Source organism: Podarcis filfolensis, assembly GCF_964270895.1.
Source record: "Podarcis filfolensis genome assembly, chromosome: 9".
Lineage (NCBI taxonomy): Eukaryota > Metazoa > Chordata > Lepidosauria > Squamata > Lacertidae > Podarcis > Podarcis filfolensis.
This window is the reverse complement of record NC_139610.1, coordinates 37,088,841-37,103,538: the sequence shown is the minus strand read 5'-3', so window position 1 is coordinate 37,103,538 and position 14,698 is coordinate 37,088,841. Positions and strand designations below refer to the sequence as shown.

The 14,698-nt window shown below is 43.8% G+C and overlaps 1 protein-coding gene across 4 annotated transcripts in view; it reads left to right on the top strand.

Moving 5' to 3' along the window:
* Positions 1–5,097: 5,097 nt before the first annotated feature.
* GLRB (glycine receptor beta) overlaps positions 5,098–14,698 on the top strand; it is a 28,620-nt gene continuing 19,019 nt past the window's right edge. For all 4 annotated transcript variants that reach the window (XR_014552160.1, XR_014552161.1, XR_014552162.1 and 1 more), the window contains exons 1-2: positions 5,098–5,447; positions 8,224–8,379. Coding sequence is in view for 1 of the 4 variants with exons in the window: in XM_083631243.1 (XP_083487369.1) it covers positions 8,258–8,379 (122 nt within the window). In the remaining 3 variants the exon portion in view is untranslated. The remainder of the gene's footprint in view (positions 5,448–8,223; positions 8,380–14,698) is intronic.

The window sequence follows — 14,698 nt, the reverse complement described above, 5'->3', positions numbered from 1 at the left end:
AGCTGATCTGCATGGCATTCCTCTGCAACCTTCTTTCTCAACCCAGCCCTTTTCCCCTTTGCAGTTATTAATACTGTTTGTGTTGTTTGCGTGCACAAACCAAAAGCAATTATTTCTTTAAAATGTTGCTGCCTTCAAACAAAGGAAGCTGACTGTCCTGAGTTTTTAAGTGGTGTCACTCTGTCGACCTTGGGCAGCTGATGCCTAGCAGGTAGTTGACGAAGATGTGGACCATGTCTAAATCAAGAAGCAGTTAAGGACAAAGCTCAGTCAAAAACATCACCCGTCTAATGAGAGAGTAGGCATGCATTGCGGTCAGCAAGTGGAAACTCTCAGCTTCCACTTCATTTGGCCTTCTTTTTGCCCACATATGAAGCCCTATAATTTCTTCATGAGTCAGTGAGAGTTGTGTGGTTACTGCTGGAAGCAAACAAAAAATGTGCCCAAATAATGCATTTTATGTGGCAATTGGCATCTCTGGATATCATATGCTGAGCACATGCCCACTTTCCTCTGAAGCAGAATGTGTGCCCACCAGTGCATTGGGTGGGTGGGTAAAACGAAATGGTGTTTGCATACACTGGGGAATATCTTACAACCCATTTATGGCAACTGATCATGTAAACTTAAAAGCACAATCAGACCAAAGGCCTTTCTGGCTCAGCATTCTCTTTTTTCAGTGGCCAAGTAGATGTCCATGGGAAGCCCACAAGGAGGACATGGGCACAATAGCACCCTAGTGGTCATGACCCCCAACAACTAGTAATCCCTGATAATACTAGAGGCTGGCAGCCAAAGATTTCAGACGAGTATGTGAAACTGAGGCGTTTCAGTTGCATGCTCATGTTATGGGCAGGGGCTCTTATACCAAGGAAAAATGCAAAGGAAGAATTCAGTGTATGCCTTCTTCTGTGTGACAGTCATGACTTTTCTTTGGCTCATGGGTACAGAGATTACCTAGGGGTTGACAAAACCAACTCCTGCCAGGGGATGCAGACCTAGTGAGGGGCACAAATTACCTATTAGACTATGGAGTGCATGACGTATATGTGTGTGGCAACATGACACAGCTGTTGCGGCATTATCAAATGCAGAAGAAACTTCCTGTCCTTCTTGCACCATGGCACAAAGGCATGCAGTAAAGTGATCCCCCCTGGGGGGGGGGGGAGCGTTGATACAGCTCCTTGCCAACAATGCAAGAGACCCCATGTACACCTGATTTTTCAGGAGGATCATTTGCTTTCCAGTAATAATGATCTGACACCCATACAACAAAAGCCAGGAGTCCTGATGAGAGAATCACCTGAAAGCAAATGCTGACTGCACCAGCTGGAAAGTTAGGGAATATTGTTACCATCACTCCACTTTTCTAAGCAACAAGAATTTTCAGGAGCACAGTGCTTACCTGGGGCTTAGTTGCCATTGAAAGAAAGTCACTAGAGGCTTATGGTGTTTTTTTAATAAGGGAGGGGTGTGGGGGTGTGTGGGGTGTGCACGTGTGCATGTGTGCGCACACACACATATTCTCCTATATAAATAAAAAGGTAAGGTGTCATTGTGCTCTACAGCCAATAGGCTGCCCTGCCAACTGCAGCATGAGGAACCACAAGCAGGCCCAGGTAAGTTGTTTAACAGAGGGCAGGAAGCACCATGAATCACCTCTACCCTCCATTAATTGCACACCTGCTGTACAAAAATAAACACCTTATTTTAGGCTCTGTCGAGCCTTGGACTTCCCTCCACCCCTTTGGTAAGTGTCGAATAGATTCTATGGTCACGTATTTTATTTTTGGTCTTAGATAGTAACCCCTTACTGTTAGAGTTGTTCTACCCCCGCTAGTGTCGTCTACAAATTGGTTCCAATATACGTCCAATATTTATTCCAGTCGTCATGAAATTTCTGTTCATCTTGGTCCCTTATCCTTGCTGTTATTCTAGGGTGGAGGCCCTTCGCACATAGGAGTGGTGGAGACCTCCACCTCAAGATGTGTCTGGGCAGGAGGAAGTTGATGATATGATGGACCTGGATTCAATGGACCCAGATTTGTGGTGGTGGAGAACAGTACACACCCCAGAAGAAGAAGCCAAGAACTGGGAAGCAATGGAAGATGTGGAACATGAGCAAGCAAGCAGATTCTCTAATCCTGAACAGAGACAGCATTCAGAAGTGGGATAAACAGTACAGCATACAATACATCACATGTGAAAACCTGATGGAACCTCCTCCTTCTCCATGGACCAGGCAATCTCTTCGTATCTTAGAGCAGAAGGCGAAACAGAGACAGAAAGATTCCATTGCCGGCCACTGTAGGCAGTAAGGAGGGGTTTGGAAGCTAGGAATTGCTGCAAGGGGGATGGAGCGGACACTTTGAGCAACATCCCAAGACTAAAGGGAGCATTATCAATGCTCTCTGTGTATTCTGTTGATTTAAAATAAAAGAACTAGTAAAAACTCTCTGCATCTCTGATTTCGCTAGGCAGCTAAACTGGAAGTCATGACAGGTAAAGTGTAAAGGGAGGTGGATTTGGTCAGGTGTCATGGAATGGCAAAGGAGTAGACAGCCCCTGATATCTATCCGTCATCTATCTATCTGTCATCTTTCATCGATCATCTATTTGTCTTTCTTTATATGCAGGTTGAACATAGCTGAAGGCTTCAACTTCCAGCCAGCTAAACTATCCAAAATGAGATCTCTGTTGGCAAACAAGTTAACTATATTTCAAGTTACGTTTCTCTGAACAGTAAGGCCTTGACACAGTTTTGTAAGATTTGCAAGGACACCCTTTTTGGTGCTTTGAAAATGTTATATAATTGCTGTGGGAAACAATGTGGCAAAATCAATGCCGAGTCCCTTTGCATGTTGAAAAGAAGTACATGAGTGAGTCATTCACTTCCGCTTTCCTTACTTTGGCTGTGAGAATGGGAAATGTGACTTATTTAAGGAGTCTCCCCTCCCTTCCGTTGCAAATCCATGAGCTCCAAATAACTTCTGGAGCTTGTGAGTACAGCTTGGTAAAATGATGATCTGAGAATCCTACATTCAGTGTTACATTAGAAAGGCAGCGAGGAGGATGTGCAACGGGCTTGGGATGCTTCCGGATTGTCACATGAATAAAGTGGAGAGGGAAGTTGTCCTTCCTTTCTCATAGCACTAGAATGCAGGAAAATCCAATGAAGCTGAATGTTGGAAGCTTAATGAGAGATAAAAGCAAGTACTTTTTCACAGAGCACACAGTTATACAGAGGAGGAAGTGATGGCCATAGTCTTGGATTAGCCAAATTCATGGATGATAAAGATGGGGGAGGATGAGGAGATTTCACCCCTCCCATATCCAAGAATCTCCTGATGAGTCTGCTGATTCTCCAGAGAGGAGGGGCATTGTTCTGCTCTCTACATATTCTGCTCCAGCACCACATCAAAGAGTCAGTCAGTGTGTCGGAGAGAGAGAGACTGAGTGTTAGAGATCGTGTGTATAGATAAGGTTGTTGCTAAGAGCAGCTGCAGACACTCAGTGCAGTTTAGCATTCATTTATGCTTAGAACTCATTTAGCTCTGTATATAGTTGTATAATAGTTGTAGATAGAATAAAGAAGATATTCTACAGAGCTGCTCTCCGAGTCGTTTATATGCTCTGCTAGACTCTGCTATACTCTGCTGTGTGACGACTGTCTTCTTGTGGAAGTGAATCTGGTGCTCACAACTCTAAGCTGTGAGTCCACAGCACTTTGACCTGTTCCTGTGCAGAAGGTGGTCTCTGGAAGTGCTACCCAGCTCGCCTAGCCCAGTTGGGGTTGAAGTGGATGAGTCCAGTTAGTGGCACTGGCTCAAGGGCGATGCTGACAGTGATGGCCATAGTCTTGGATTAGCCAAATTCATGGATGATAAAGTTATCAACAGATATTGCCTGTGATGACTATGCCCTGCCTCCATGGTTAGAGACTGCAATGCTTCTGACAACATGCTCCTGGAACTCACAAGTGGGGAGAATGCTCTTCTGCTCAGATCTTGCTTGATGTTTTCCCACAGGCATCTGGCTGGTTGCTGTGAGAACAGGATGGTGGACTAGATGGGCAATTGGCCTGATCCAACAGGCTCCTATTGTTTCTTATGCCATTTTTAGGTGGGATTCAAACAGACACCAGCAAATTCAGGTTGCACAGTTAAAGCTGCTTTGGAGCTCTGGCATAACAAACCCAGTTCTCAAGAAGAAAACGGAAAAAAGGGTTACTTTTTCAATACGAAAATGCATTGGAAAGTGTGGAATCTCATTTACTTGAAGCAACATTGTTGAATTTTTCTGCAAATGAATATAACAAATGCTCAATAAATAGTCAATGCCATCTAATCACAAACAAATCACAAAAAATCCTCAATAATTATTATTAAAAAAATAAAAATAAACGAGTTATCTGGAAGCAACATCACTCATCCCATTTTGTTACTTCTTTCTAATTTCGAACCTCTCCTAAAATATCATGTTCATTAGCTCTTATTTTTTAAAGTCTTGACTGGCAAGCGTGGTGAGATCCAGTTCATTCTTCCCAAGTTCTGCTTGCATTGGAAAGCTGAGTCTGGCCTGAAACATTTTATTATGATTTCCCACAGAATCATAGGATTGGGAAGGATCATATGGCCATTTTATTTAATCCTCTGCTGCACACCAGTAAAGCTACCTGCTTGGCATTGCTTGTTTGGATGGGGGAACGCCACCATACTGCAGGATCATATTTTGTCCCCACGTGTTGCTACAGTAAAAAACAAACAAAAAAGCAGCCTTGTCAATTAAAAGAAGAGCGCCATTCCAAGGGACAGGCAGGTCGGGCTCTGCTTGCTTTTGGAACATGCCCTCTGCCAGACTGCCACCTTCGTGTAGGTCAGCAAAGGGTGCCTGTGTTCCAACGCCAGATGACTACGATTAGACTGAGATTAAATTCTCCCTGTCGAACCCTTCTGTTACCATTATTCCTACACCGCAGCCGCGATGCTCCAGGAGAAAGGGGACGAGAAGGCTGGGCGAACGCGCGCTTGCAGAGCCCTTTCCCGTTGCCACAGCCCTCGCCTTCCCGCGCACTGCAAGCCGACGAGGCGGTGACTGAGAGTGAGGGCAGAGCCGAGCAAGGGCAGCAGCTTCTCCGAGGCTTCACGTCCCCACTGCCCATGTGCAAAGGGGCCGCACATGCTCGCTGGCCGCCTCTCCTCGGGCAGTGTGCACATGCTCAGTAGCAAGATGGACGCTTTTCTGATGCAGGGTTCATTTTGGTAGCGCCGCGGCGGCCGCCGAGCGATCGCTTCCCCTTCGAGCCGGCTGCAGGACCTCGGCTGGGCGATGGCGCGCTGCAGGCTGCTCAGCCATCTCCGGCTGTAATCCAGCGGGTGGACGGGGCGCCGGTGGCATCCCGGCCGTCTCTCTCTTTTTCTCTTTCTCTCTCTCTTCCCTGGCTTGTGGTAAGTCCTGGACGTTGGGGAAAAGGGCCGCGTCGCTGGGCTTCGGAGGGGTTTCTCCATCCGCGCCCGCTTGGAGGAATGGCAAGGCTTCGGGTGGCCGCGGGGAGAGGCCGGGCGATTGGCCGTGCCAAGGCAACGGGCGCTCTGTGCGCTCCGTGCGCGTCGAGCCCTGCCTGGCTGCGTCCCCCTGCAGAGGTGGCCATCTCCAAGCCGCCCTCTCCCTCTGCAGCAGCTCCTGCCTTGCTTCCTTCTTTCAGTACCTCGGCCAGCACCTTTGCAGCTCCTGGCGGGGTGTTGCTGTTGCGCTTAGTGGCTCATTCTACATGGCCGGCCCTTCCCGAGGTTGGGGAGGTATCTGGGGGCCTCCTTGGTGCTGTGCTGGTTGAGGAAGGAGCCAGCCAGGGAGCCTGCCCTCGACTGTAGAGGCGGGAAACTCCAGTTGGTCCAAGAGGGAATATTTTGCTTTTGCCTGGAAATTGGAGGCAGTGGCAGTGGGTAAAATCTAGGGAGGTCTCCAGGCACCGCTATCTTGATTTGTGTGTGAAGCAGGCAAGAAAGTGGCTTTGGCTTTGGCCAGAGATCCATGATGCACAGAGGCCTTGTCGCTCAAATGTGGGAGTGGGGAGGGCAAGCAAGGTCCTGCAAGGCTGGAGGTTTGTGTGAACACCTGTTGCCAAGGTTGCATAGGCAACTGTTAGAAGACGACAAAGAAAAACACTGACTGGTTTCAAATTGGCTTTCAAGACTCATCTTCTGGTGAAAAATGTGCTGTGTGCCTTTTCCCTCTTCATTGGACTTTTGCCGCTTGCAATTCTTAGTGCTCCAGTGCTTTCTGCTGACCTTTAGAATATGGTGGGGGAAGAGGTCACAAAAGTCCCCTGGTAGGGAGGGTGGGGAAGGGTTGCTGGGAGACCTGCTACTGTGGTACTGGAGGGACAGAGGAAGCACCACCACCACCACCGCTTCCCCCAGTGCTGCGGAGGGAAGAACCGCCATTGTGATCATAGCTTGGCTGTGGGAATGGAAAGTCCCATGTCTTGCAATTTGGCTGGGAGCCCCGGCTGCTGTTGCTCTGGGCATAAGGAGATGCTTCTTCTGTTGCTCTTGGAAGGAAGACAAGAATGTCTTCTGTTGCTGTGACTGAAGGGATATAAATATCTTTCTGCTTTTAAGAAAAAAAAAATGTGGCTGCATCTAGAAAAAGATGAATGGAGATGCAGAAAAATGCAGCCACCGTTATAAGATTCAGGCACTTGCTCTAGAGAGTGAAGCCCGGACAATTCCCCCCCCCCCCCGCCATATAGTGCGGAGATCATAAAATGCAGAGATTTTTTCCCTCCTTCAGTCAGTGCAGCTAGGAGCAGGCAAGCAGTATTTGGTACTGAACATGAACACTTACCCCTGTTGGAAATGTGTTTGTTATTCTTTATGCCGATATGAAATATTCAATAAGAAAGGTGCTGTGCAAATATAGTGTGATAGTAAATGTTCTCAGTGGTGCAAGCAGCACATGCAATTTGTTTCACTTTGTGAATGGGGCAGTAAATGCAAGACTAATGATAACAGAGGTGATTCATTGTTAGCAAAGACACATGGTTCAGTGGGATGTTTTAATTAGCACTCATTACTAAAACTTCCCACTGATTTTAATGGAACTGGTAGTGAAAATAAGGGTTGGATGGACAAGGCCTGGGTCTGTATGTCTTGTCTTTGCTCAATAATTGCAAGGTTGTTTTTTTTTGTTTTTGAAATGTTATAAACATGTGTATGCCAGCATACAAATTGTAAGTTTTAGTTTTTGGGAAGCTTATCTAGGTGGATTTCCATTTAGGTAGCTTCCTCTGGAAGGTGTACCGTAAGTTTGTTCTGCAAACATATCAACACAAGGTCTGTAGGTATAAATTACCAACTATTAGGCAGCTGCTCATTTAAGAACCTAAGAATAATCTTGCTCAGTCAGGCCAAAGGCCTATCTAGTTCAGCATTTTGTTCACATAGAGGCCAACTATGGGCCCCCAGAAGTAGGACATGAGTGAAATAGCACTCTGCCCATCAAGATCCCCAGCTACTGCCTGTGATGCTGGAGGTAGTAGCCTTATTGACATTGACAGCTTTATCCTCCATGAATTTGTCTGAATCCAAGTTGACTGTCATCACTACATGTTATGGCAACAAATTCCATAGTTTAAATAGGCATTCTGTGAAGAAGTACATCCTTTTGTCTGTCCCAGATCTTTCAGCATTCAGTTTCATTGGATGACTTCTGGTTCTAGTAATATACAAAAGGGAGAAAAAGATATCCCTACCTATTTTCTCCACACTATGCAGAATTCACATAGCTTTGTCATTTCTCTCTACTCTTACTTACCTTTCCCCCTCAAATAATTTTCATAATGAATGCATGTTCTATTAGAACACAATGGTCATGATTCAAGACAGAGTGAGTTTACTGGGTTTAAGCATGCCCAACACTATTCTAGATTGTAGCCAGTAAATCTATCTAAATTATTCATACAAGCATTTCTAATTAATGAGAAATCCACATAAATTATCAGTGCAATCCTATACTAAGGTATTCAGAAACAAAACCCCTGAGTTCAATGGAACTTACTCCAAGGTAAGCAGTAATAGCATTGCAGCCTTTATACAGTAGCTTGTCACTGGAATGATTATTGTTTACAATGATTAATAGCTGTTTACTTCCTTGGTAGGAAGTTTTTTCCTATTTTTCACATTCAACTTCATTAATATATGACTTTCCCCCCTTTTTTCACAGGTCAACTTTTGTTCCGGACTTAAAAGTCCCCACAATGAAGTTTTCCCTGGCGATTCTTGGGTTTGTTTTCTTCTTCTTATGCATTGAAGAAGTCTACTCCAAAGAGAAATCTTCAAAGAAAGGAAAAGGGAAAAAGAAGCAGTATCTCTGCCCTTCGTATGTCCCTTACATATATTTTTTTTTTAAATTGTGTATAATGAAAGTGCGATAAAGTGCACATTTATAGTTTTCTTGTGAAGTGATGTTGTTGTTGTTGTTTAGTCGTGTCCGACTCTTCGTGACCCCATGGACCAGAGCACGCCAGGCACTTCTGTCTTCCACTGCCTCCCGTAGTTTGGTCAAACTCATGCTGGTAGCTTCGAGAACACTGTCCAACCATTTCGTCCTCTGTCGTCCCCTTCTCCTTGTGCCCTCCATCTTTCCCAACATCAGGGTCTTTTCCAGGGAGTCTTTTCTTCTTATGAGGTGGCCAAAGTATTGGAGCCTCAGCTTTACGATCACTGAATGTGAAGTGATAGAGTTCAAATAAACAATATTAATGCACTAAGGGTGACATCCAGTGATGTCCACCCACTTGTGCAAAGGAAATCCACTTGTGCCAAAGGACCTCTAGTTTTTCTCCTCCCCCTAATCCATCTCCCTGTGCACCCCCACAATCTGTGATCCCCTAATCCTCCATAGCAGCTTTCAGAAGTGTGTGTGGAAGGGGATTGCAGGCGGAGGAGAGGATGAAGAAGCCCTGTTGAGTGGATGCCCACTCACACTATAATGCACAATAATGTATTCATTTTATTTATTTATTATCAGATTATTGGAAGTGTGGGAAGCAAAGGGTCAGGTTGCATGGAAGAAACTTCGGCACATGATGCTTTCCTCTGCCCATTGTGTGAGCAGTTGAACAAGCTTGTCCCCAAACCTCAAAACTATGGTTAGTGACTTCAAAGCAAGACAATATATGGCTTAGTATCCTGGGTAGTTTTGAAGCCATTTAACTATTGCTTCTGGGTTCACACGTAACAGGAAACAATGGTTAGGTACTGAATCTTGGCTTGTTCGGTTGTTAGCACGAAGGGAGGAGGCAACTGTTTATTAAGTGGCTGTCTACTATTGAGTATATATAATAACTTGGTAAGCCATTGGTATGCAACAGAGATGGGGAAGTGAGCCAGAACTTTATCTGCCCCATGGTTCAAAGAGCGTATTAGCCCTGTGTGCTTCCCAAATGCCTGACAACCATCTGATTATCTGGCTTTGGAGAAGTGTTGTGCAAAGTGCTTAACCCAATGCCCACAAAACCCATTTTTATTGACCACACCCTTACCTGGGCAGATGGGTATGGCTTGCCCAAAATGACCTCCTGGGTCAATAGGATGACCTGGTCCACAGCCTACCATTTCCTAACCCCTGAACTATAATGCAGATTCTACATGGTCTAACCAAGAAGTGAGAAGTAATCAAAATGTGAGGCAGCAGGACAGCAATAAGATTCTCCTCATTATTTGAATATAGACAACTTGCTTAAGAAATGTACACTTTGGTAAATTATCACTTGGTAAATGCTTCTCTCTATCAACCATGGCTTAATAGAAAGTGCACTAAGTATGAACCACCTCTATCTTTGCCTATATTTTGTCATGAACACATAGGCTTGAAGAAACATTCTGCATAACTTATTTTTTTAATGTTATGTTTATGTTCCACCTTTCTTTCAAGTAGCTTGAAAGTTTCCCCCACACTTAAAATAGTAGCTTGTCTAATAAAAATAAAACAACACTCAATTGCTCAGTGATCTGAAGATGAATTATAAGGAGGATGCTGGTGTTTTCTATTTCTGGAAAGTACTGTGCAGAGAACATTTTCATGACACAAACATTTTATAGGTAGCTACAATAATTTAGCTAGTGTACTGCAAGAGATTTATGTACAGTCCAGGTTTATAATGTGTCTGCTTAAGGACAGAGTGTTACAGTGGGCAATTTGGCAATGCAATACATCTCTGGGCAAGTGCTTATAATTAAGTGTTCTTGGGCTGGTAGGGTTCTGGGTGCTGTGTAGGTAAAATTCAATATTTTACAAAATATATCAATGCTGTTCCCTCAGGGCAGGCTGTTAGCCAGGTGCCATATTCTAGTGTTAAGTTGGCTAGTAGCAATATGAAGTCAACAGATGGGACTGCAGGGATGAGAATCTGCATGGGAAAAGAAGTTAATTATTATATTGCAGGCAAATATTTACTAGAAATGCTCTTCCATTTTCCAAATAGGAGAATTCTTGCCATGATTACTCATGCTTCTGTTTAGCTCTAGTTATGTAATTATTGACTGGTTTGAGAGGCTTTTCTTCTGTCTGTTTAGATCTCAGCCAGCTTGTTTCAACAGTTGCACTTTATATAGCATAACCATAAAGAAGTCATCAAATTGATATTGTATAGTTCATCTTTTTGTGGGGTTCTGCCTTTTAAGGAATGTCTTTCATGTATTATCTGCTTAAGTAAAGGTTGCTTAACCACTCCTTGTGTAAGATAGGTTGATGCAAAATTCACTTTTGGTATATGTTGCTTTTGTGTAATAGAAGGATTAGAATGGGTCCCTTTGACTTAGGTTGAACCACAATGGATCCAAAACTTTCATCAGTGCTCTGTGCCTGCCATTATTTCTATGTCCACTGCTGGAAGACAGCATAAATTATAACATAGCGTTGGTTCAGTAATTGGGGGATCCCATTGTAAGTATTTATTTGCCAGCACCACAACTCTTAGGATACTGTTTACATAATGTAATGCAAAGTTCTCATGTACAAGGACTTAAGCGAGTACCATGGTTCCAGTTGCTTTTTACAAGAAAGTGGGTGTATATTTCTGGTATGTGCAGTTAATACAAGTTTTGGGTGAAATCTGGCATGACATGCTTCAAGTTAGGCCCAGTGTCTGATAATTTAAGACAGGGATGGGCAACCTTCTGCCCATGAAGCAGATTCACCCCAGAACTGTGTTTCATTCTAGCCCTTTGATCCTCCACTCTCACAGCTGATAAGCTGTTCAGTGGGCAGGGGCTAAGACTGAAAAGGACTTTGATGTTGATGGTGCAAGTGCAGCTACTTCTACAAGGAATATCTTTTGCAAGAAGATCAAAGCAGAAGAGGAAATATCCTAGTATTTGTAGTGCTGGGATAGCTCAGTTGGTAGAGCTTGACGCTCTTAATCTCAGGGTCATAGGTTTGAGTCCCATGTTGAGCAAAAGATTCCTGCATTGATGAGGTTGAACTAGATGAGCCTCATGGTCCCTTCCAACTTTACAATTCTATGATTCCTATTCCTTGTAAACATGCAGAGCATCCCTGCAATTTTCAGGATGCTGTTTTGAAGTTTGTGGACTTGAATAGATGTAAGGCAGGTATTGCATTGTGAATTGATATTATTTCCATCCTTATGCTGGAAGTACTGAGTTCTTTTTGCCTTTTGAACATTCAGGACAGATAAAGGGTGTTGGGAAAATGGAAGGTGACACTCGACTGGAGTTACTAAGAATAATAACTATGACTCTGCTTCCATGGGAAATAGCTTTGTGTTTGTGCATGCAACTCTGTGCATCTGTGCGAATGTGTTAAGGTGAGCAACTGTATGTATTGATTTGCTCCCACCCACTTTGCTGTCTGGCCTTGCCCTGTACCCCTCGATGGGTTAAGATTCAGTGCCTTAAGACTCAATGTGTTGTCCAGAATAGGAAGTGTGAAAGGCTGCAGTGTTTCAGTAATGGATGCGAGCATTCTGTTTTGTGATTTTCCTTGACTGTAGTTTAACCTTCAACCCTGTGAAACAGGGTAACTTGGCAAGAGAGCTTCTGTATGTTCCTAACAACCACAGAAACAGGAAACATGAATGGACCACATTTCCTGTTTTCATGTTTCTTCTGATACATTTGGGAAAAGAGGCTGGTATATCTATTCTATAGCATGGAGAGATGTTTGTCTTTTTGTTGTGGGATGAACAAACCAGAAATATGTCCATTACCATATAATATACAACAGTCCATAAAAGTAAGATGCCAGTTTGTAACTGATTTTGTGTTGTCATAGTCCAACATGTTAACCACTACAGCAAAATACCTCTGTACACACTTGACTTACTGTATGCAGAACAGCAATTTGGGCTCATGGCCTCATGCATTCAAATCTAGACTGAGAGGGGAGAAGGGGAAGCCTGTATGCATTGCAAAGGAAGTAGTAGTCATTTTAATAATCTATAGGAGTTTTAAAAAATAATGTAAATATTAGAGAGTCATTTTTTTTTAAATTCCAGGCTATGCAGCCAAAGACAAAATCCTCTTTACAGAACCTGAAGGTATTACTGAATTAATCAGGATGTTTAGTTGATTAATGGTTTGGTAACAGATTAAAAGCATGAGCTCATTAATCAGAAATGCTGATCCAGCATCTTTAACTACAGTGACTGGAACACAAACTTCTGCTGTCTGCTACTTGTAGGCTCTTTCATGCCTTCTGTTAGAATCTGGAAGTATAGCCCAGCTGGGTTAGCACTAAACAGAACAGATAGATAGGCCAGGAGAAGAACGAGAAAGACGGGGAGAATAATTTTCCTCCCTTCCTGCAGGTGTTGTCCTGTGCTGTGTCTCTGGCTATCAGTGGAATTTGAATTGAAGTAGGGCAAAATGTGTTATCCTAGTGTCAAGCTTAATCTTCCTTTGTTCGTGGTCTTTGTGCATGTGGGCTGGCGGGAAGCGGAGCTTAGCCTACCCTAATAGAATTTCACTTTTTGAACAGAAACAAGTGATTCCATTGGATGTAGGCAGGGACATGCTAACACTGGGAGTAAGGGCTCTTAATCTGCAGTAGCAGCTTGCCTAAGGGTATGAGGAGTTTCCTGCACTGGAGAAGCATGGGGAGGGGGGAAAGATCCCCATGGTAGCATAAGCCATAGAAAGTACCACAGGGGTAATACTACAGATCACAAACAAAGGAACAGATTTCTCCTGTCATTTATATATATATATTATATAATTAAATAGATTTATGATCGCACAGGTGTGTTTCACCAGTGTTACATAGCAGCAAGGGATTTGTAGTGCTTAAAACTCTGAATTGTTGTTGCTCATATGTAGCTTGCAAAACTAGCAAGCTATAGAATTCATAGATTGGCTCTGCAGGAGCAGGCTTTTCTACAAGAATCCAATCTACCATGAAAGTATTTGTTTGAATTCATGTGGCTGCTATTAGGCAGCACTGCATCAAGGAGTGCTGTGATCCTGCTTCTCAGGAGAAAAGTGAAAGGCAGAAAATATATTTGTTGCTTTGTTTGCCTGTATTCAGCAATGACTTGCTGCCTAATCACTGCCAGACATTATCCTGTTCTGTGAATATGCTTGCTACCATGTGATTTCCTATCTGCTAGCCTTGTGTCATTGCTAGCTTCTTGCTTGAATCTGCCTGAATGAACTGGGAGGGAACAGAGTCACTGCCACAGGCAATCCATAGCAATTCTTTTGCTGCTGATGGACAAGCACCTTATCTGTCAGTCAGGACTTTGGACCTTATGGGAACTACAACCTCTACATGGATGGCTACTATGTGTCATGCATTTTTCAAATAGCTATGCAAAGTTTCATTTTGTACTGGTTTTAAAACAATGTACACCAATCTGAACTACCAGGAAGCAGGAAAAGGTGTTTTGCCGGAGGCCATACAAGATTAAAATTCAAGGGAGAGAAGACCACTCCCACCCCATAACCATCCACTCCTACCTGTCCCCATTCCCATAGCCCCCTCCCCATTCTCTTTCAGCACAACTTAGTTATCCAGGGCAGCCTTTGTTATTCTTATACCATGTGTGAAATGCCATTGCCTCCAATAGGTAATTTGTGCTGGAAGAGAAGGAAGAGGATTGTAGGGCTCAGGGTGAATGGGTGGCATCTAGGGGAGTTGGGTGAGTGGGTGAGTAACTTACAAACCTTGGATTAGGTGAGAAAATGAACCATTTTGGGGGAAATCATTAATCGTAGCAAGTGGGAGCAAGCTTACCCATCTCTATTTTCTAATGGCCTTGTGTCTTTGGACTTTATGATCATACTTGCAGCCCTTATGAGGCATTCTGGTTAGTTTTTAAGTGAATGTGTGAGAAGTGTCCTAAAGAGACAAGTTGTCACAGGAACATGCCGGTCAGTCAACACACAGTTCAAAGTTGGAGGTAACTCTTTATTAGCAAAACTACAATCTTTACAGATTTGGTGGAGTGCCTGGCCTAATGAGCAGAGTAGCTCATTCCCAGTGGTCTTACTCCATAAAAATCTGTTGCCAAGACAGAAATTCCCCATCTCCTTCTTTCCAAGCTTTCTCTAAGCAATCAAAGACTGTGACTTTGTGCAGCCAACATCTCTGCTCTTTTCATGCCTCTTCTGGTTCTGAGAGAATGGGGGAAGGGGAGCTTTTTGCAGCAGGAGGGGGAGAGACTCGTGACTCTTCA